The following is a 22,679-nucleotide window of genomic DNA, read 5'->3' as shown; positions in this document are numbered from 1 at the left end:
TAGGGACAGGGTGAGAGGGAGGCAGGGACTGTGGGGTCCCATAAAGGGAGCAGATGAAATCCATTATGCAAGAAAAACTCTGCAAATTACAAAGTTCCTTCATGGAGGAAAACAAAATGAATAGATATGCATCTATGAAGGTGCATTAAGAAAAAAATAGGATTTTTCTTTGAATTCCTCATTAATTTGTGCAATTTTAAAAACATATTCTGGTAAATAGTCAAACAAATATTCATGAAAACAATTAGCCTGAAAAAACAAACATGGAGGCGCATGTAGTAAAGCTCTCTATTGTCTATTGTGACATCTGTTGTTGGAGGTAGAATTGAGGTTCTGTAAAATTAATATCTCTAGTTTTGGGAGTACCGGTCTTCAATTCGTTTGTTTGTTTTGTCCTCGGGTAAGATCCAAAAATATCCTACTGTTTAGAAAATGAGAGCGCCGTCTCAGAACCTATATTCCCACCAAGGCCCAGCCCAGTGCACCCAGTTCTGTGCTGCTTTCATCTAAATTCAGAGGATCAAACCAGTCCAGGATCCTCTGGGTTCAACCAGAAATAGGCGACAGACAACCAAATATTTTGGAGCACATTTCACCCCTGATGACTCGCAGGAACTGGCAGGTCGTCCATTCATACTGCTGCGAGGTAAATGGCAGCAGACCATTGCCACGGAATTGATTGATGGTGTTTCACACTCTATAAGTCGAGAAGAGTTAGTGCCAGCTCGCCTCATTTGTTTTTGCCCAGTTCGTGACCAACAGCAGGGAGTTATATGTCTACCAGTGGGAAGATTTTACCTTTGATAAGAGATGAAAAATAAAGAAAAAATGCTTTCATAGGTCAGAAATCGGCAGCGTTACATCAAAAAGGCCTTTATGGTTACATTTTATATGGAAGATAAAAGGTGAGTTAATGCTAAGTTATTGATTTGTATTTAAAATGATCGGTTGTGTCTGGTTTTACTCATTTATCTGGAAGGTTTTATAATGATGACACAAAATAGTGGTGAATAGACTCCTGTCTCAAATGGTGTCTGCTGGGCTGTGGTTTAGTTGTAACTCAGTAAGCTGGGGCTTTTATTCTGAAGGAATGATGATTACATTTAAAAGCATCAGCAGTGAAATGTAACCTAACAGTGTTGTATTTTTTCTTAAATCACACTATAAAATAATTACTGCTGTATCAGCATGTAACAAGCATTTTAAAGCCATTTTTCTTATGTTTCAGCTCATTTTGAAAACTAGCTTTGCCGTGTAAATTTTGAATATTTAAAAAATAAGCAATTGAAGCTCTTCTCTGGGATTAGGTTATTCTCAGATATTAGCTGGTATATGCTTCTTTGCATCCTTTTTTTAAAACTTGTTCGCTAATTAACAACTACACAAAAAATGTAAATACATCACACATTAAAAAGATGATAAGTGAAATTTTTCTAACCTTAAAGAAAGTGACTTATTTTCATGCTCAAAATGAAAAGCAGCAGACAAATGTTCAGGTTCACACTGAAATAAAGATCTAACTGATGTGAATGAATTTTTATACCTTCTAAATTACACTGTGCTGTTCTGTTCCTTTGATATAATATAAAATATCAATAAACCATTTTAAAGATAGTCTTAGTCAGTAGTGTTCGTCTCTATCCATAAAAACATGCAAAACCTTTAAATACACCCGCGTTCCCCTTCACAGTTTTCTCCTTTTGTTCTACGAAAATCCTGTTCTGACCACTGGCACATGTGCATCTGTGATTTCTCCACACGTGAAAAGCAAACATCAGCTTCTGTTTCCAATGGGCTACATGGACTTGTACTTTTCAGGATTGTAACGCTGCATCCTGTTGCATGTGAGGGCAATCTTCAAACTTGTTAATGGATTAGCTGCAGCTCAGGAGGTAAAGCAGGTCACCTACTGATCGGAAGGTTAGTGGTTCGATTAGTAGTAGTCCCTGGCTCCTCCAATCTGCGTGTCAAGTATCCTTGGGCAAGATACTAACCCCAAATTGCTCTCCGATGCATCCGTCGGAGTGTGAATGTGTGTGAATGTAGTTATAAAGCACTCAGTTTAGAGGGAGTGCTTGTGAGAATGGGTGAATGTGGCATGTTGTATAGAGTGCTTTGAGTACTCCGGGAGAGTAGAAAAGCACTATATAAGAATCCATCCATTTACCATTTTTTCATATACAGCGCTTTCCTACTATACCTGAGTACCGGAGCTTTATACAACATGCCCTTCACTCATTCATTCATTCAGCTATTAATCCAAGCATGTTCGCACACATACAGACTCTGATATTTACTTGGGGTTCAGTATCTTGCCGAAGGATATTTGACCTCCATCTACCTCCTAAGCTGCAGCCGCCCCATATGTGGTGTGTGTCTCGCTTTAACTGTGGCTTACTACCCACCTTAAATGACAAGGAGCCAGACTTATTGCAATTATTTTAAAGTGGTCTTGGGCAGTAATTCTCCAGACTTTCTGAAGAGCTTTCAAAGTTTATCTTTGTCACTTATCAACAGAGAGCTACAACAGTGAAGGTCTACTGGCATCTGTAAAATACGGTGGGGGCTGTCAATGCATGGGGCTTAATTTCAGCTGGTGTTGTTAAGGATCTGCTGAAAAGTACCTTCACATTTTGATCTATCATGCAACACCATCTGGGATGAATCTGATTGGCTTCCTTTTTTGTTTCACTGCCAATGCAGTAAAAGCATCCCCTAGACAGTGGAACATTACTGAAGCAGTGTGGGATCATGTTTATGGAGTACATAAAAAAGCAGCCAAGATCCAAAGAAGAGCTTTGAATGTCCTTTAGGAAGGTTGAAAGGTTCTCATTCTGACAGAGAGAAGGTGAGATCACAGGTGCACAGTGCAAGTGGTTAGAAGAAACACTGAACTCCTAGTATATAAATGAGTTTCTCTCTCTTTTTTTGTTACAGAGCTGCTAAAGTAGAAAATGGGAGACTGGAACTTCCTTGGTGGGATCTTGGAGGAGGTGCATATCCACTCCACCATGGTTGGCAAGATCTGGCTGACCATCCTGTTCATATTCCGAATGCTGGTCCTGGGCGTCGCCGCAGAAGACGTTTGGAATGACGAGCAGTCTGACTTCATCTGCAACACCGAGCAGCCGGGGTGCCGGAATGTATGCTATGACCAGGCCTTCCCTATTTCCCTCATCCGCTACTGGGTGCTCCAGGTGATATTTGTGTCCTCGCCCTCCCTGGTGTACATGGGTCATGCCATCTACCAGCTGCGGGCTCTGGAGAAGGAACGCCACTGCAAGAAAGTGGCTCTCCGGCGGGAGCTGGAGGCGGTGGATGCAGAGCTGACAGAGGTGAAGAAGAGGATTGAAAAGGAGATGAGGCAGCTGGAGCAGGGGAAGCTCAACAAAGCACCACTGAGGGGCTCTCTGCTGTGCACCTACGTGGCCCACATTGTTACGCGCTCAGTGGTGGAGGTCAGCTTTATGACGGTTCAATACATCCTGTATGGAAACCGCCTGAGCACCATTTACAAGTGCGAGAGGGAGCCGTGTCCTAACGTGGTGGACTGCTTCGTCTCGAGACCAACAGAGAAAACTGTTTTCATGATGTTCATGCAAGCTATCGCCTGCATCTCTCTCTTCCTCAGTCTGCTGGAGATCATGCACCTTGGCTTCAAGAGGATTAAGAAGGGCATTCTGGACTACTACCCACACCTGAAGGATGACCTGGACGATTATTATGTCAGCAAGTCGAAAAAGGACTCAGTGATGCATCAGGTTTGCATGGGAACGACTGTGGGACGCAAGAGTACGATTCCCACAGCACCAAGCGGGTACACGTTACTGCTGGAGAAACAGGGCAACGGACCCAACTACCCTCTCCTCAACGCCTCCTCCGCCTTCGTCCCAATTCAAGGGGACCCTGGTGGAAAGCCGGACAGTCAAAAGGAGGGCAAGGAAGGAGTCCCGAGTCCCACGGAGCACAACAACAACTCCAACAATACCAGCAGTGAGACGCGGTCCCCTCCTTCAGACAAACAGGAGCAACGAGAAGATCAATCCCCACCACATCACGAGGACCTGGAGCGTGCAAGATCTGAGTACCCCACCCTGCCTGTTTCAGATGCCTCCTGCAGCACAGCGCTGTCAGGCTTCACGAGGAAGACACGAAGGATCACCCCACCGTGGAACTGCTCCACAGTCGTGGAGGGAAATGGCTCAGACAGCGGAGACTCCTACAACGGGAACAACAGCATGAAGCTACGAAGCGGCGGCGGCCCCAGAGCAAGGATCCTCTCCAAGTCAGACATTAAGAGACAGAGCAGACCCCAGAGCCCGGACTCTGCAGGGGAGCTGAGCTCTATATCTCGACACAGCCGGGAGAGCAATAGTCCCGCCGCCTCCCCACCAAACCGGCGAGTGTCAGCTGCCAGCAGCGCCAGCAGCAGACGAGCCCCGACTGATTTACAGATATGAGGACTGCTTAGAAGAAGCCATTAAAACACTATTACTGCACCTTTTTCACAGTTTAGACTTCTTTAAGAGACAATCACAAAAAGCCTGCAGAGATTATGCTTGTGCCAGACATTCTCCAGTCTTAGAAAGAGCATATGACAAACAAGCAGTCTAACATCTACTCTTCCTTTTAGAGGGATTCATACTAGGATGCACAGCCTTGTTTTCTCAGATTTCCAGGTCAGTTTCAGGCTTTCAGAATGAGCTTCAACCCTCAAACAATCAAGCTATAAAGCTATGTTAGCAGCTGACATGACTGAGTGGGGCCTCATGATGTTTGATGATAAGTCGATTTATGAGTAATTCTGAAATGTTTTAATGGTCAAATGAAGGCTGAAGGGTCACACACGCTGAACTGTTTAACTGAAACATGCACCTAGCACTGAATTATTGCTAAACTTAGCTATCACAGATAAGAATGGGTCCTTGTCTCAGAAACCAACTTAAGAAAATGCCGACTTTTATGTTTGTGTGGTGCACTGTGCGCTAAACACATCTGCTCAAATGCTTTATTAACCTTTCATTTTTTCATATTTACAATTAAAATAAAGGCTTGCAGGTAATTCACAGACAGTATAAAAGATGGGCAGGGAACTGTAGCATCCTCAGTGGCTAACAAGCTATCAAGTGGTAAACCAATGAGCATTTCCTGGATAATCCTTCTTCCTTAGAATATCCATTTACTTCCTGTTTTTTGACTTAATGTTTTAATAATATGACCCAAACGGAGTGACTTAACCCATAAACTATTTGAGAAAGTGTTTGCAGAGCTCAGGGCAGAGGGCTGCTTCCCCATTGACTTCTTTGAGACCCAGGTTGTTTTTGAAATCACAGGAATCACCCCCTGGTGGACATTAGTAAGAATGCAGGTTTAAAGCGTTTCTGCATTGGCTTCACTTTTCAGACCTCGAACCTGCGCCTATGTTTTATACTGTCTGAGAGTTCATAGCAAGTGTTGTTTTCTCTCTTTTGACCTCGACTTAAATAACAGTACTGACTAGGATCATTTACCTCATTAACATAATGCCTTTTATAGATTTCTTTCTTTTCTTTTGACAAGGGGGGATTTTAGTTTGCCTTTTAACTTGTCAGGGGTGAGACTGAGCGGGCCCACTGGCTGGTGGAGACTGATTTTGCACCTCTGCATCATAATTATGATTTCAATCATTTTTATGCAACAAAGAAGTCAACTTGAGTCATCTGTTTTCTTTGTTACGTTTGACATGAAATATCTTCAAGACTTTTCCAGCAGTAAATTTCACTTGCAGCAAAACATGACAGTGGTTAGAAAATAACATGCATATAAGCCACAATGATGTTTCCATGACTGTTGCCACACAAGTGAGCCAATTCCTGCCAACAAGTGAGTAAATCTGTAGGATTTACAGAGAATGGTCTGAAAAACAGAATACCCAATGAGCAGCTGTTCTCTGGGTAATATGATTTGTTGACTGGGAGCAGCCAGACTTCCCTGAGATTAAATGACAACAGTAATTGAAATAACAAATCATTACAACAAAGAGCATCTCTGAACGCACCAAAGCTTGAAGCAAATGTGCTACAGCAGCAGAAGACTACATCGTGTGCCGCTCCTGTCCACGAAGAGCAGGAAACTGAAGGTACAGTTCACACTTACTCACCAAAATCAGACAACTGAATACGGGAACAAACCTGCCTGGTCTGATAAGTAAAAATTACTGCAATGCCATTTAGATGGTAGGGTTAGAATTTGGTGTAGAAAAACAGAAAAGGATGGATCCAACATGCCTCAAGTCATGGTTCAGACTGGGAGTGGTGGTGTAGATCAGTGTGATTTTCTTGCCACACTTTGGGCCTGTTATTAGCAAGTATATGTATCTAAGAAATAACCAGAGTGCACACATGTTCTGGTAACTACTTCCTGCAGGATCCTTTGTAGCCAGACACTTCAGTCAGTCGCAGCATCTGAATTCATCCATGATGAAGCTTTAATAACAAATGAAGAATTTCCATCAGCAAAATCAAGGACCTTCAGGACAGAAAGGCTGATGCTGAAATGTCATTTTTAATTTAGAGAGCTTCTTGTTATACAAAAAAAACAAACAAAAAACAAAAAAAAAAGACAGTGATTTTGCATTCACTGTACATCCATTGTTTAATAAACATTTACATACAAACAAGGCTTTAGTAACATTTTTCTTTTTATTCCTCCACAAAAGCAAAGAAAACCTCTACTCTGCTGCTTCCCCATCAGGCGATGGTTCATACTGCATCAGCTGGAAGATGAGGAGGAAAACGAGAAGGTTAAAGGTCACAGAATCCAGACCAAATATAGACATGTGATTATCTGTAAACGCTCACCCTGCTCCTCAGCTCTTTGTTCTCCTCCATGAGCTCGCTGCACTTCTGTTGTAGGTCAGCCAGCTCCGTACGAAGAGCCTCTGTGTCTGCTGGCTCTGGACCAGCTGCCCCGAGATGAAGCTTTATGAAACTGTTGCCATGGTTAAGGTTAACGACTGCATGGAAATTTTACTCATCAATACTATCTAATTTTATTAGAGCAGAACAAGGTCCAACTCGGTTCTGCATGTTAATTCAGGAGAATGATGATCCAGTTTGTAGGTTGGAGAGACTGGTGCAGGAGAATGACTCCTTAGCTTAAGAACTGTTGGCCTGTGACAGACTCACCCACTGCAAGTATCCTGCAGTATTTAAACATGTGAAGAACAACACAGAATAAATCAAACCCCATGAACAGATTACAAAAAACCCCTTAGAGTTTAAATCTGCTGCCATAACAAGAAACTGGCTTTTCCACAATAAAAAAGGCCGAGTGATTATTTGGTCTAGCCTACATCCTTGCAGTATACCGAGATGCACAGAACATCAACATATTGATGAATTTTGATGCAGTTGATTTCCCCTATCTACACAGCTGAAGAATTGGAGATGTTAAGATTTTTATTGTGAATTAAAACTCAAAGTCTTAAAGGCTGCCATTCATCTCTAAATGGACCAGGAGTCACCTCATTGCCCATCTGAAGGTTTCAGGGGACAACGGTGCATTTAAATAATCGATTTGACTGCAATCGTAACATTTTAAGACTGATAATACCATAAATAAAAAATAATAAACTATTTTATTTTAAATGCAGTGGTTTAAGCTCTAAACCTGTTTATATTGAGTGAAATTTTGTGAAAAAGTATTTGCCAACTTCCAGATCTTATTGTTACATATTTGCTGCATTTAAATATTCCACATGATCAAACAAATATTGGACAAAAATAACCTGACTGTCCACTTCCTAATGACTCAAATAATAATGAAAGTTTTGGAAGGCTTTATCTAGTCAAAGTTTGGACTTAAACTGGCTAATCGAGCTAATAAACAATAAACATAACAATAAAAAAATAAAGTGTGGCTGAAGTAAACCAGTTTTGCAAAGGAGAGCGAGCCAAAATTCCTCCATAGTGATGTGAAAGACTTGTTACTAGTTATACCAAAGAGTTGCAGTTCTTGCTGGTGGCAAAACCAGTTATTAGGTTTAGGGGGAATCACTTTTTCCACATAAGGCCTGGTAATTCTGGATAACTTTTTCCCCTCAATAAATGAAATAATAATTTAAAACCTGCATTTCCAATATTAAAACACAGTAGATCTGAAACATACAAGTGTGACATATCTTTTTTGCTTTGAAGATAGAGCCACATCAGAAACTAATTGTTACCACCTGAGGTTGTAGTAAGGCTGCAAAAATGAGAAAAGGATACTCCAGTGCATTGTTAGGTTTCTCAGGCTCCTCAAAAAGAGCAACTAAAACTGCAAGAAAGAGGGGGAGCACGGATATCAGTAAAAACAAATTAAAAGACTGTTTCACAGAATGCATTATCGTTAATGTCACCAGGCTGAACGGGGGGGTCCATTTACCGCTTGTTAAGGTGTCGAGGACTCCAGATTTTTCGAGGTACCTTCTAAATTGCTCCCGCTTCGACTCAGAGGCCTGAAAAAGACAAATAGTTGGATGACACACAAGTTAGGAGCCCATTCATACATAAAGAGCGCTATAAAAACTCCTTGCACTGAAGTGTTTTCAGCCCATGGTGCCTTCACTGCCTTCCGCCGTGTTGGCGAGCAGGGGTCACGTTGTTATGACGCTAGCTAGCTAGTTTTACAAACTTTAAATGTACCACGTAAAACATAAAAGCTACAGAAAGTAAGGCCAAAAATACTTACTCTGTATTGAGCCATGACTTCAATAATAGCCGTGTAACTCCGGGTCGTCTACAATGTGCGAAACGGAAAATAACTCGGGACTAGCTGCAGCTGTTTGAATGCTACGCAGGAGGTGACTCTGTTGCCATAACAACACATCAAATCACGCGGAAATGAAGTTCTTCCGATAAACAATCAGCTTGTAAAAGGAGAAGAAAGACTACAGAGTAGCTGTCAAAATAAGATACATTTAAACAATAAAGAAACGTAAGTTGTTCCGTTTGCGAGTAAACAACTGAAACGCCTCAGACATCGAAACGAGACGATGAAGCTGTGTTGCCAGATTTGCGTCACGGGCATGCAGAACCTACCTACCATATTATGATTTTTCGTCAGTTAAGCAACAACCCATTATAATTGGGAAATAAAGCAAGCCGAATTTTGTGTTAGGAGCTCCTGTTTGCCATGTACTACTGAGTGCTCTAAAATCGAGTAATGGATTGCTCTGATACCGAAGGTATCGTAAAAATGTCATAATTCACTGTCGAAGTCTTTTTTCTCGGGTTTCTACACTGGCATATTCACGGTACTCTTGAGAGATATAGTCACCCTCAGGAAAAAAAAAGTCAAATTAAACTAACAAATAAATACGTGCAACTTCTCTGCTTTTTTTGTGTGTAATTTAGTTTCTATATTTAAATGGATTGGCCTCGCTGCTGCCACCCCTATCTGGCAACACAGGAAGGTGAACGCAAGCCTTCACGGAAGCGCGCTACCAGCGCAACGTCCGATTTATAAAACATATGAGCTGCAGTCATTGGATAGTCTAAAACTAGGCGTGGTTTATCCATCGATCGGCCCCTTCCCGGGGCTCACATGACTTGGGTGTAAAAACATCAGCACGGAAAGGAGTTTCTATTGTTTCGCCGGCTTCAACATGACAAGTGTCAAGTGTTAAGCCTCCTGTGCTTCTACCTCCAATAAACCCTATGGAATAAGAGTTTATAATAACAAGGTAAGCTGATATAACAAGGTAAGCTGCTTTTGATCGATATCCGGTTAATCAGTGACACATTGTAGCTGAGCTGTTAACAAACATTTCCTGGCTAGTGCATTTAACAGCTAGTTCTAGCTTTAATTGGAAACGTTTAAGTATATTAACACTTATTTAATGTGTCTGAATGTTGATATAGAGTTACAGTTACGTTATTTAGACATATTACAGCATGCTGTGGTGTGTCTCAGTGTGGGAAAGATGAGTTGATTTAGCTCCGTTTCCTAAAATATTTAATGATATTCATGTTACATCTACTGAAGGATGAACAGATGCTGTTTCTAAATATTATTTAGTTGGATTTATATTGAGTTATATATATATAAAAAAAAATATAACTCGTTAAAACGACAACAAGTTCTGTAGTAGGCGGTCCCCAAAAGTTTTTGTAAATGCTTTAAGAGGTTTTATCTTTCTCTGCCAGTGCTGCTAATAAGACTTATTCAGCATCACGTTGGACTACACAGTCCATCACACAATAACATAAAAACAAACTTTAACTTCCAGTTATGGATGGGAATATAATCTGCCAAACCTCGAAGCTGTGTGGATTTACATAAAGTTATGCATATGAACATTTGAGATCTGGTTATCCGTCTTTACCTTTTCAAACCCAGTTCCCTCCAAACTAAGCAGCAGAAAAAGTCAGTGTAATAATATGTTTACTATTCCTGAAGAGGTGAAATGTGCTCTGAGGATCATGATAGACTCTCACACACACACATTTGCACACACGCTCACTCGGAGTGCACGAATCACATAAGGCAATAATATAAGTTTTGTCATACAAAACTCTTAAATGGATTAACAGAATACACATTGTGGGAGCCATCTGAGGATAACTGATAATAATCAGATTAAAGTACCTGTTTAAAGGTCATATTAATTGTGGATATTTTCTAATATTCTTATCCTGATTGGGCTCACTTTCTCTCAGGGTTATTTTTTTATTTTGTTTTAGTTCTTTTTCTGTGTGTGTGGTAACCATAAGTTTGAAAATACAAATCTGGAAAGTTCACGGTACATTACAACAAAAAGGTGAGCCTATAAAAAAGTACAGACTTTAAGTGTCATTACTCAGTGAGAGTCTCAGGTGTTTTTCCACACAGCTGGCTATTCAAGTTCGCATACTTCTCAGAGTGACATGGCAAATTTAAAGTAAATCAAAGAGGAAAAAACTTCTTACATTTAAAAAATATTAAACTCTTTGCAGATTTAATGACTGATTATTTGCATAAATTATTGTTATTAAAGAAACATGTCAGGCTGTAGCTGGATCCAAAGTGGAAGTGGAAAACAGGGGGGGGCAAAGATTAATCCAAAAACACCCACAAGGTGCTGGGGAAACACAGGAGGAAATCACAGCACACATGACAGCAAACACCAGAGCAAAACAGAAGAGAAAACCTGACACTATCAAAGTAAAACAGGAAACAACTGAAAGGCAGAAACAAAGCAGAGAGATGAGCAGACTCACACTGGATGTAGAGACAGTGGAAACAATGTGAGAGACTAAAATAAAACTGAAATAGAACCCAAAAAGTAATGACATTTCACCAGGACGTTCACAAAAAATGGGAACAGGATGCTCGAAGTCAAATGACCATGACATCAGAACCAAAACTGTAGGCAACAATAAATACTTTTTATTTTTTCACTGTACCTTTTTGCACCATAAACTGTAGATCTATTTTCAAAACACTGAGGGGATGACCTCAAGTTAAGGACAAATTAATGGCGATGTCTCCCTTTTTTCCCCAAAAAAGTGGATAATCAAAAAAACAACCTGGAGAAAGTAACCACTGATGGAAAACCTCTCACAAACTTATACTCCGTTAAAGTCCAGCGTCTTTGAAGCTTTGAAATCTAGGACATGTTCGTCTGAGTCACAGTTTGGGACTAAAACACACAGACTGACTGACCAGGTCAACTCCTAATCATCTCAGCCAAGTGTGCCAGACAGCAGCTGTGGTTCAAAGGCTTATTCACAGTGATTACGAGCGTTCATTGATGAGATAAGAGAGGCCACTGTCATGACACCAAGTTTCACTTCTTATGTGAGAACATCTTGACCTCTTTGTCTTAAAAAAAAGAGAGAGTGCTGGAGATCATGCACCTTGGCTTCAAGAGGATTAAGAAGGGCATTCTGGACTACTACCCACACCTGAAGGATGACCTGGACGATTATTATGTCAGCAAGTCGAAAAAGGACTCAGTGATGCATCAGGTTTGCATGGGAACGACTGTGGGACGCAAGAGTACGATTCCCACAGCACCAAGCGGGTACACGTTACTGCTGGAGAAACAGGGCAACGGACCCAACTACCCTCTCCTCAACGCCTCCTCCGCCTTCGTCCCAATTCAAGGGGACCCTGGTGGAAAGCCGGACAGTCAAAAGGAGGGCAAGGAAGGAGTCCCGAGTCCCACGGAGCACAACAACAACTCCAACAATACCAGCAGTGAGACGCGGTCCCCTCCTTCAGACAAACAGGAGCAACGAGAAGATCAATCCCCACCACATCACGAGGACCTGGAGCGTGCAAGATCTGAGTACCCCACCCTGCCTGTTTCAGATGCCTCCTGCAGCACAGCGCTGTCAGGCTTCACGAGGAAGACACGAAGGATCACCCCACCGTGGAACTGCTCCACAGTCGTGGAGGGAAATGGCTCAGACAGCGGAGACTCCTACAACGGGAACAACAGCATGAAGCTACGAAGCGGCGGCGGCCCCAGAGCAAGGATCCTCTCCAAGTCAGACATTAAGAGACAGAGCAGACCCCAGAGCCCGGACTCTGCAGGGGAGCTGAGCTCTATATCTCGACACAGCCGGGAGAGCAATAGTCCCGCCGCCTCCCCACCAAACCGGCGAGTGTCAGCTGCCAGCAGCGCCAGCAGCAGACGAGCCCCGACTGATTTACAGATATGAGGACTGCTTAGAAGAAGCCATTAAAACACTATTACTGCACCTTTTTCACAGTTTAGACTTCTTTAAGAGACAATCACAAAAAGCCTGCAGAGATTATGCTTGTGCCAGACATTCTCCAGTCTTAGAAAGAGCATATGACAAACAAGCAGTCTAACATCTACTCTTCCTTTTAGAGGGATTCATACTAGGATGCACAGCCTTGTTTTCTCAGATTTCCAGGTCAGTTTCAGGCTTTCAGAATGAGCTTCAACCCTCAAACAATCAAGCTATAAAGCTATGTTAGCAGCTGACATGACTGAGTGGGGCCTCATGATGTTTGATGATAAGTCGATTTATGAGTAATTCTGAAATGTTTTAATGGTCAAATGAAGGCTGAAGGGTCACACACGCTGAACTGTTTAACTGAAACATGCACCTAGCACTGAATTATTGCTAAACTTAGCTATCACAGATAAGAATGGGTCCTTGTCTCAGAAACCAACTTAAGAAAATGCCGACTTTTATGTTTGTGTGGTGCACTGTGCGCTAAACACATCTGCTCAAATGCTTTATTAACCTTTCATTTTTTCATATTTACAATTAAAATAAAACTTGCAGGTAATTCACAGACAGTATAAAAGATGGGCAGGGAACTGTAGCATCCTCAGTGGCTAACAAGCTATCAAGTGGTAAACCAATGAGCATTTCCTGGATAATCCTTCTTCCTTAGAATATCCATTTACTTCCTGTTTTTTGACTTAATGTTTTAATAATATGACCCAAACGGAGTGACTTAACCCATAAACTATTTGAGAAAGTGTTTGCAGAGCTCAGGGCAGAGGGCTGCTTCCCCATTGACTTCTTTGAGACCCAGGTTGTTTTTGAAATCACAGGAATCACCCCCTGGTGGACATTAGTAAGAATGCAGGTTTAAAGCGTTTCTGCATTGGCTTCACTTTTCAGACCTCGAACCTGCGCCTATGTTTTATACTGTCTGAGAGTTCATAGCAAGTGTTGTTTTCTCTCTTTTGACCTCGACTTAAATAACAGTACTGACTAGGATCATTTACCTCATTAACATAATGCCTTTTATAGATTTCTTTCTTTTCTTTTGACAAGGGGGGATTTTAGTTTGCCTTTTAACTTGTCAGGGGTGAGACTGAGCGGGCCCACTGGCTGGTGGAGACTGATTTTGCACCTCTGCATCATAATTATGATTTCAATCATTTTTATGCAACAAAGAAGTCAACTTGAGTCATCTGTTTTCTTTGTTACGTTTGACATGAAATATCTTCAAGACTTTTCCAGCAGTAAATTTCACTTGCAGCAAAACATGACAGTGGTTAGAAAATAACATGCATATAAGCCACAATGATGTTTCCATGACTGTTGCCACACAAGTGAGCCAATTCCTGCCAACAAGTGAGTAAATCTGTAGGATTTACAGAGAATGGTCTGAAAAACAGAATACCCAATGAGCAGCTGTTCTCTGGGTAATATGATTTGTTGACTGGGAGCAGCCAGACTTCCCTGAGATTAAATGACAACAGTAATTGAAATAACAAATCATTACAACAAAGAGCATCTCTGAACGCACCAAAGCTTGAAGCAAATGTGCTACAGCAGCAGAAGACTACATCGTGTGCCGCTCCTGTCCACGAAGAGCAGGAAACTGAAGGTACAGTTCACACTTACTCACCAAAATCAGACAACTGAATACGGGAACAAACCTGCCTGGTCTGATAAGTAAAAATTACTGCAATGCCATTTAGATGGTAGGGTTAGAATTTGGTGTAGAAAAACAGAAAAGGATGGATCCAACATGCCTCAAGTCATGGTTCAGACTGGGAGTGGTGGTGTAGATCAGTGTGATTTTCTTGCCACACTTTGGGCCTGTTATTAGCAAGTATATGTATCTAAGAAATAACCAGAGTGCACACATGTTCTGGTAACTACTTCCTGCAGGATCCTTTGTAGCCAGACACTTCAGTCAGTCGCAGCATCTGAATTCATCCATGATGAAGCTTTAATAACAAATGAAGAATTTCCATCAGCAAAATCAAGGACCTTCAGGACAGAAAGGCTGATGCTGAAATGTCATTTTTAATTTAGAGAGCTTCTTGTTATACAAAAAAAACAAACAAAAAACAAAAAAAAACAGTGATTTTGCATTCACTGTACATCCATTGTTTAATAAACATTTACATACAAACAAGGCTTTAGTAACATTTTTCTTTTTATTCCTCCACAAAAGCAAAGAAAACCTCTACTCTGCTGCTTCCCCATCAGGCGATGGTTCATACTGCATCAGCTGGAAGATGAGGAAAACGAGAAGGTTAAAGGTCACAGAATCCAGACCAAATATAGACATGTGATTATCTGTAAACGCTCACCCTGCTCCTCAGCTCTTTGTTCTCCTCCATGAGCTCGCTGCACTTCTGTTGTAGGTCAGCCAGCTCCGTACGAAGAGCCTCTGTGTCTGCTGGCTCTGGACCAGCTGCCCCGAGATGAAGCTTTATGAAACTGTTGCCATGGTTAAGGTTAACGAGTGCATGGAAATTTTACTCATCAATACTATCTAATTTTATTAGAGCAGAACAAGGTCCAACTCGGTTCTGCATGTTAATTCAGGAGAATGATGATCCAGTTTGTAGGTTGGAGAGACTGGTGCAGGAGAATGACTCCTTAGCTTAAGAACTGTTGGCCTGTGACAGACTCACCCACTGCAAGTATCCTGCAGTATTTAAACATGTGAAGAACACCACAGAATAAATCAAACCCCATGAACAGATTACAAAAAACCCCTTAGATTTTAAATCTGCTGCCATAACAAGAAACTGGCTTTTCCACAATAAAACAGCTGAGTGATTATTTGGTCTAGCCTACATCCTTGCAGTATACCGAGATGCACAGAACATCAACATATTGATGAATTTTGATGCAGTTGATTTCCCCTATCTACATAGCTGAAGAATTGGAGATGTTAAGATTTTTATTGTGAATTAAAACTCAAAGTCTTAAAGGCTGCCATTCATCTCTAAATGGACCAGGAGTCACCTCATTGCCCATCTGAAGGTTTCAGGGGACAACGGTGCATTTAAATAATCGATTTGACTGCAATCGTAACATTTTAAGACTGATAATACCATAAATAAAAAAATAATAAACTATTTTATTTCAAATGCAGTGGTTTAAGCTCTAAACCTGTTTATATTGAGTGAAATTTTGTGAAAAAGTATTTGCCAACTTCCAGATCTTATTTTTACATATTTGCTGCATTTAAACATTCCACATGATCAAACAAATATTGGACAAAAATAACCTGAATGTCCACTTCTTAATGACTCAAATAATAATGGAAGGCTTTATCTAGTCAAAGTTTGGACTTAAACTGGCTATTCGAGCTAATAAACAATAAACACAACAATAAAAAAAAATAAAGTGTGGCTGAAGTAAAATAGTTTTGCAAAGAAGAGCAAGCCAAAATTCCTCCATAGTGATGTGAAAGACTTGTTACTGGTTATACCAAAGAGTTGCAGTTCTTGCTGGTGGCAAAACCAGTTATTAGGTTTAGGGGGAATCACTTTTTCCACATAAGGCCTGATAATTCTGGATAACTTTTTCCCCTCAATAAATGAAATAATAATTTAAAACCTGCATTTCCAATATTAAAACAGTAGATCTGAAACATACAAGTGTGACATATCTTTTTTGCTTTGAAGATAGAGCCACATCAGAAACTAATTGTTACCACCTGAGGTTGTAGTAAGGCTGCAAAAATGAGAAAAGGATACTCCAGTGCATTGTTAGGTTTCTCAGGCTCCTCATAAAGAGCAACTAAAACTGCAAGAAAGAGGGGGAGCACGGATATCAGTAAAAACAAATTAAAAGACTGTTTCACAGAATGCATTATCGTTAATGTCACCAGGCTGAACGGGGGGGTCCATTTACCGCTTGTTAAGGTGTCGAGGACTCCAGATTTTTCGAGGTACCTTCTAAATTGCTCCCGCTTCGACTCAGAGGCCTGAAAAAGACAAATAGTTGGATGACACACAAGTTAGGAGCCCATTCATACATAAAGAGCGCTATAAAAACTCCTTGCACTGAAGTGTTTTCAGCCCATGGTGCCTTCACTGCCTTCCGCCGTGTTGGCGAGCAGGGGTCACGTTGTTATGACGCTAGCTAGCTAGTTTTACAAACTTTAAATGTACCACGTAAAACATAAAAGCTACAGAAAGTAAGGCCAAAAATACTTACTCTGTATTGAGCCATGACTTCAATAATAGCCGTGTAACTCCGGGTCGTCTACAATGTGCGAAACGGAAAATAACTCGGGACTAGCTGCAGCTGTTTGAATGCTACGCAGGAGGTGACTCTGTTGCCATAACAACACATCAAATCACGCGGAAATGAAGTTCTTCCGATAAACAATCAGCTTGTAAAAGGAGAAGAAAGACTACAGAGTAGCTGTCAAAATAAGATACATTTAAACAATAAAGAAACGTAAGTTGTTCCGTTTGCGAGTAAACAACTGAAACGCCTCAGACATCGAAACGAGACGATGAAGCTGTGTTGCCAGATTTGCGTCACGGGCATGCAGAACCTACCTACATATTACGATTTTTCGTCAGTTAAGCAACAACCCATTATAATTGGGAAATAAAGCAAGCCGAATTTTGTGTTAGGAGCTCCTGTTTGCCATGTACTACTGAGTGCTCTAAAATCGAGTAATGGATTGCTCTGATACCGAAGGTATCGTAAAAATGTCATAATTCACTGTCGAAGTCTTTTTTCTCGGGTTTCTACACTGGCATATTCACGGTACTCTTGAGAGATATAGTCACCCTCAGGAAAAAAAAAGTCAAATTAAACTAACAAATAAATACGTGCAACTTCTCTGCTTTTTTTGTGTGTAATTTAGTTTCTATATTTAAATGGATTGGCCTCGCTGCTGCCACCCCTATCTGGCAACACAGGAAGGTGAACGCAAGCCTTCACGGAAGCGCGCTACCAGCGCAACGTCCGATTTATAAAACATATGAGCTGCAGTCATTGGATAGTCTAAAACTAGGCGTGGTTTATCCATCGATCGGCCCCTTCCCGGGGCTCACATGACTTGGGTGTAAAAACATCAGCACGGAAAGGAGTTTCTATTGTTTCGCCGGCTTCAACATGACAAGTGTCAAGTGTTAAGCCTCCTGTGCTTCTACCTCCAATAAACCCTATGGAATAAGAGTTTATAATAACAAGGTAAGCTGATATAACAAGGTAAGCTGCTTTTGATCGATATCCGGTTAATCAGTGACACATTGTAGCTGAGCTGTTAACAAACATTTCCTGGCTAGTGCATTTAACAGCTAGTTCTAGCTTTAATTGGAAACGTTTAAGTATATTAACACTTATTTAATGTGTCTGAATGTTGATATAGAGTTACAGTTACGTTATTTAGACATATTACAGCATGCTGTGGTGTGTCTCAGTGTGGGAAAGATGAGTTGATTTAGCTCCGTTTCCTAAAATATTTAATGATATTCATGTTACATCTACTGAAGGATGAACAGATGCTGTTTCTAAATATTATTTAGTTGGATTTATATTGAGTTATATATATATAAAAAAAAATATAACTCGTTAAAACGACAACAAGTTCTGTAGTAGGCGGTCCCCAAAAGTTTTTGTAAATGCTTTAAGAGGTTTTATCTTTCTCTGCCAGTGCTGCTAATAAGACTTATTCAGCATCACGTTGGACTACACAGTCCATCACACAATAACATAAAAACAAACTTTAACTTCCAGTTATGGATGGGAATATAATCTGCCAAACCTCGAAGCTGTGTGGATTTACATAAAGTTATGCATATGAACATTTGAGATCTGGTTATCCGTCTTTACCTTTTCAAACCCAGTTCCCTCCAAACTAAGCAGCAGAAAAAGTCAGTGTAATAATATGTTTACTATTCCTGAAGAGGTGAAATGTGCTCTGAGGATCATGATAGACTCTCACACACACACATTTGCACACACGCTCACTCGGAGTGCACGAATCACATAAGGCAATAATATAAGTTTTGTCATACAAAACTCTTAAATGGATTAACAGAATACACATTGTGGGAGCCATCTGAGGATAACTGATAATAATCAGATTAAAGTACCTGTTTAAAGGTCATATTAATTGTGGATATTTTCTAATATTCTTATCCTGATTGGGCTCACTTTCTCTCAGGGTTATTTTTTTTATTTTGTTTTAGTTCTTTTTTTGTGTGTGTGGTAACTATAAGTTTGAAAATACAAATCTGGAAAGTTCATGGTGCATTACAACAAAGAGGTGAGCCTATAAAAAGTACAGACTTTAAGTGTCATTACTTAGTGAGAGTCTCAGGTGTTTTTCCACACAGCTGGCTATTCAAGTTCGGTTACTTCTCAGAGTGACATGGCAAATTTAAAGTAAATCAAAGAGGAAAAAACTTCTTACATTTAAAAAATATTAAACTCTTTGCAGATTTAATGACTGATTATTTGCATAAATTATTGTTATTAAAGAAACATGTCAGGCTGTAGCTGGATCCAAAGTGGAAGTGGAAAACAGGGGGGGCAAAGATTAATCCAAAAACACCCACAAGGTGCTGGGGAAACACAGGAGGAAATCACAGCACACATGACAGCAAACACCAGAGCAAAACAGAAGAGAAAACCTGACACTATCAAAGTAAAACAGGAAACAACTGAAAGGCAGAAACAAAGCAGAGAGATGAGCAGACTCACACTGGATGTAGAGACAGTGGAAACAATGTGAGAGACTAAAATAAAACTGAAATAGAACCCAAAAAGTAATGACATTTCACCAGGACGTTCACAAAAAATGGGAACAGGATGCTCGAAGTCAAATGACCATGACATCAGAACCAAAACTGTAGGCAACAATAAATACTTTTTATTTTTTCACTGTACCTTTTTGCACCATAAACTGTGGATCTATTTTCAAAACACTGAGGGGATGACCTCAAGTTAAGGACAAATTAATGGCGATGTCTCCCTTTTTTTCCCAAAAAGTGGATAAACAAAAAAAACAACCTGGAGAAAGTAACCACTGATGGAAAACCTCTCACAAAGTTATACTCTGTTAAAGTCTAGCGTCTTTGAAGCTTTGAAATCTAGGACATGTTCGTCTGAGTCACAGTTTGGGACTAAAAAACACAGACTGACTGACCAGGTGAACTCCTACCGTATTTTCACGACCATAAGGCGCACTTAAAAGTCTTAGATGTTCTTCAAAAAGTGCGGTGCGCCCTATGTGTTGTAAGGAGGACGTAGTAGAGAACACCATGAGAACGTTAAAGGGTGAAGTGTGGGCGTTGATCGTATATACCGGGACAATCGCACATACCTGTCCTTTTAGACAGGTATGTGCATTATGCAGGACATCGTTGTTTTAACAACCCTGAAAATGGCAAAGAGACACGCTTACGAAGCACAGTTTAAACTGAAGGCCATCAGCTACGCGGAGGAACATGGAAATCGAGCAGCGGCGAGAGAATTTAAGATTAACGAATCGATGGTTCGCAAATGGAGGAAGCTGGAAAACAAGCTCCGGCAGGTCAAGAAAACGCAGCTGAGTTTCCGCGGACATAAGGCGAGGTGGCTCGAGTTGGAGGAAAGACTCGAGCGGTGGATCATCGAGCAAAGAGCGAGCGGGAGAAGCGTTTCGACGGTCACCATTCGGCTAAAAGCAGTTTCACTTTCACTTTTTATGAAACGGTGCCATTTTTCCATCAGGACCGGGACTACGGTAGCGCAGCAACTTCCAGCGGATTATAAGGAAAAGCTGGCCATCTTCCGCTCCTACTGCAGCAAACACATCGGCGACAAAAACATCCAGCCCAGCCACATCACAAACATGGACGAGGTCCCGCTCACTTTTGACATCCCGGTGAGTCACACTGTGGAGAAGAAGGGGACCAGCACGGTAGCGATACGCACAACGGGGTATGAAAAGTCTTCTTTTACTGTTGTGCTTGGCTGCCATGCTAATGGACAGAAACTGCCGCCTATGGTGATTTTTAAGCGAAAGACTTTGCCTAAAGAGAAGTTTCCAGCAGGAATCATCATTAAGGCAAATGAAAAGGGCTGGATGGATGAGGAAATGATGAAAGACTGGCTGAGGGAGGTGTATGTAAGGAGACCAGGTGGTTTTTTTCCACGCATCACCATCGCTGTTGATCTGTGACTCTATGCGTGCCCATCTCACAGCCGATGTGAAAAAACTTGTGAAGCAAATGAACTGTGAGCTTGCTGTCATTCCGGGAGGCCTGACAAAGGAACTCCAACCGCTGGACATCGGTGTGAACCGCCCGTTCAAAGTAAGGCTGCGAGCGGCCTGGGAGCGATGGATGACCGGTGGAGACCACAGTTTCACTAAGAGTGGAAGGCAGCGCCGGGCGAGTTACGCCACAATTTGCCAATGGATTGTAGATGCTTGGGCTAACATGTCTGCTGGCACTGTTGTTCGAGCTTTCGCAAAAGCCGGCATCGTTTCCGAGGAGCCGCACGGCACGGAAAGTGACTCTGACGGTGAAGACAGTGAACCTGGCATGTTTGATGGAGATTTAGCGCAGCTGTTCAATTCAGACACAGAGGATGAGGACTTCGATGGGTTTGATTGATGATAAAAATGTGAGTACCAAACTTTGTTTTGCTCCTGCTTTATTTTTAAATATGCACACTTGTATGCTTGTGTGTTGTTGATGATGACGATTATTGGTAATAAAAATGTGAGTAAGGTACCGAACTCAGGTTTGCTCCCGCTTTATTTTTAAATACGCATACGGTACTTGTATGCGCCCTATGGTCCAGTGCGCCTTATGTGTGTGTTAAATACAGTAAGGGCACACATAACTGAGACTGCGCCTTTTAGCACAGTGCGCCTTATGGTCGTGAAAATACGGTAATCATCTCAGCCAAGTGTGCCAGACAGCAGCTGTGGTTCAAAGGCTTATTCACAGTGATTACGAGCGTTCATTGATGAGATAAGAGAGGCCACTGTCATGACACCAAGTTTCACTTCTTATGTGAGAACATCTTGACCTCTTTGTCTTATAAAACTTTGTAGTTAGCTTAACTACAGGGTTTCGATTGGGTCGTGTGGGCGTTTAAACACATTTAAAGTTCAGTCTCATGTGTCTAAAGGCTGCTGGATGAGCATCAGAGTCACAAAATATATGAACTTGACTCTACTGAGATGCAGAGATGATTAACTAAACTCATAATAAATGGCTCTTATTGCAGTCTACCAGACTTTCACTCTTCTACTCTGGATATTAAAAGTTTTAAGAAATCCCCCACCCAAACTCCAACAGTCTAAAATTCAAGTAAATTAAGATTTACTATGATATGTCACATAAATAATTAAAGTCATGATATTTAGGAAGCCGTTCCCCAGAAAGAGGATGTGAGGAAGTAACAGGAATTGTTTTGGAGTTTCACTGATAGAGATAAACTTTTAATTGTAACAAAAACAGTGAGAAGGAAAACAGCTAAATCTGTGTGTTGGTCAAAAGAAAGAAAAGCAAATGCTTCATCTGTTGATCGGCCAATTGGCACAGCTCCACAATCTTCTGCAGTTTTCCTCTTGTTTGAAACGTTTTCATGATTTGTCCCGATTTTATATTTTACCTCTTCATTATGTCTTTAATCTTAAAGGACAGAAACAAAATGACTTCGAAAGAGATGACGGTTTTATAAAAACGTCATCTTTTCTGCAGAGCCTTTTAAAAACTTGCTGTAAGGAGCAGGATCGAAATGCAGGAACTAAGCAGGAACTAAAAGTCACTTCAGGTCATCTTCTCTCATAACAAACATACTCCAGCAAATAGATGTACCTTACCACAAAGTCAACTGTCAGTGTTTTCCATTCTGCTTTAGATCTAATCTTTATAGTCTCATTTTGCAGCTTTTCTGTGTTGTATTATCCACGATGATCCACATTTATTTCATGTTTATTTCAGACAGACTGAACATTGATTATTATTA

The 22,679-nt window shown here is 41.0% G+C and overlaps 4 protein-coding genes across 5 annotated transcripts in view; 2 read left to right on the top strand and 2 right to left on the bottom strand.

Moving 5' to 3' along the window:
• Nucleotides 1–457: 457 nt before the first annotated feature.
• Nucleotides 458–14,753, top strand: LOC102289751 (gap junction alpha-9 protein). 2 transcript variants are annotated; one of them, XM_042225431.1, is made up of 3 exons: nt 458–905; nt 2,938–3,641; nt 11,853–14,753. In XM_042225431.1, the coding sequence occupies exons 2-3, from the start codon at nt 2,955–2,957 to the stop codon at nt 12,669–12,671; spliced, it is 1,506 nt and encodes a 501-aa protein (XP_042081365.1). In that variant the 5' UTR covers nt 458–905; nt 2,938–2,954; the 3' UTR covers nt 12,672–14,753. The 2 variants fall into 2 exon arrangements, with proteins under 2 accessions (XP_042081365.1, XP_005941005.1); XM_005940943.2 differs by lacking the exon at nt 11,853–14,753 and having other exon boundaries at nt 2,938–8,212.
• Nucleotides 6,662–9,008, bottom strand: mycbp (MYC binding protein). The gene is made up of 5 exons (XM_005940942.3): nt 8,713–9,008; nt 8,407–8,479; nt 8,250–8,298; nt 6,840–6,969; nt 6,662–6,754 (listed from the first exon to the last, which is right to left on the bottom strand). Exons 1-5 carry the CDS (start codon nt 8,725–8,727, stop codon nt 6,710–6,712), a joined length of 312 nt encoding a protein of 103 aa, XP_005941004.1. The 5' UTR covers nt 8,728–9,008; the 3' UTR covers nt 6,662–6,709.
• A 115-nt stretch (nt 14,754–14,868) lies between the features above and the next one.
• Nucleotides 14,869–17,208, bottom strand: LOC121815279 (c-Myc-binding protein-like). Its single transcript, XM_042225433.1, has 5 exons — nt 16,908–17,208; nt 16,602–16,674; nt 16,445–16,493; nt 15,044–15,173; nt 14,869–14,961 (listed from the first exon to the last, which is right to left on the bottom strand). The coding sequence occupies exons 1-5, from the start codon at nt 16,920–16,922 to the stop codon at nt 14,917–14,919; spliced, it is 312 nt and encodes a 103-aa protein (XP_042081367.1). The 5' UTR covers nt 16,923–17,208; the 3' UTR covers nt 14,869–14,916.
• A 431-nt stretch (nt 17,209–17,639) lies between these two features.
• Nucleotides 17,640–22,679, top strand: part of si:ch1073-513e17.1 (sialin) — a gene marked incomplete in the record, with an annotated part of 15,938 nt that continues 10,898 nt past the window's right edge. Inside the window, 1 exon segment of the mRNA XM_042225432.1 lies at nt 17,640–17,900.

This window comes from Haplochromis burtoni, unplaced genomic scaffold (assembly GCF_018398535.1).
Source record: "Haplochromis burtoni strain Fernald_Lab_line unplaced genomic scaffold, NCSU_Asbu1 Contig_171, whole genome shotgun sequence".
NCBI classification, from domain to species: domain Eukaryota; kingdom Metazoa; phylum Chordata; class Actinopteri; order Cichliformes; family Cichlidae; genus Haplochromis; species Haplochromis burtoni.
This window is presented reverse-complemented; position numbering and strand designations above follow the sequence as displayed.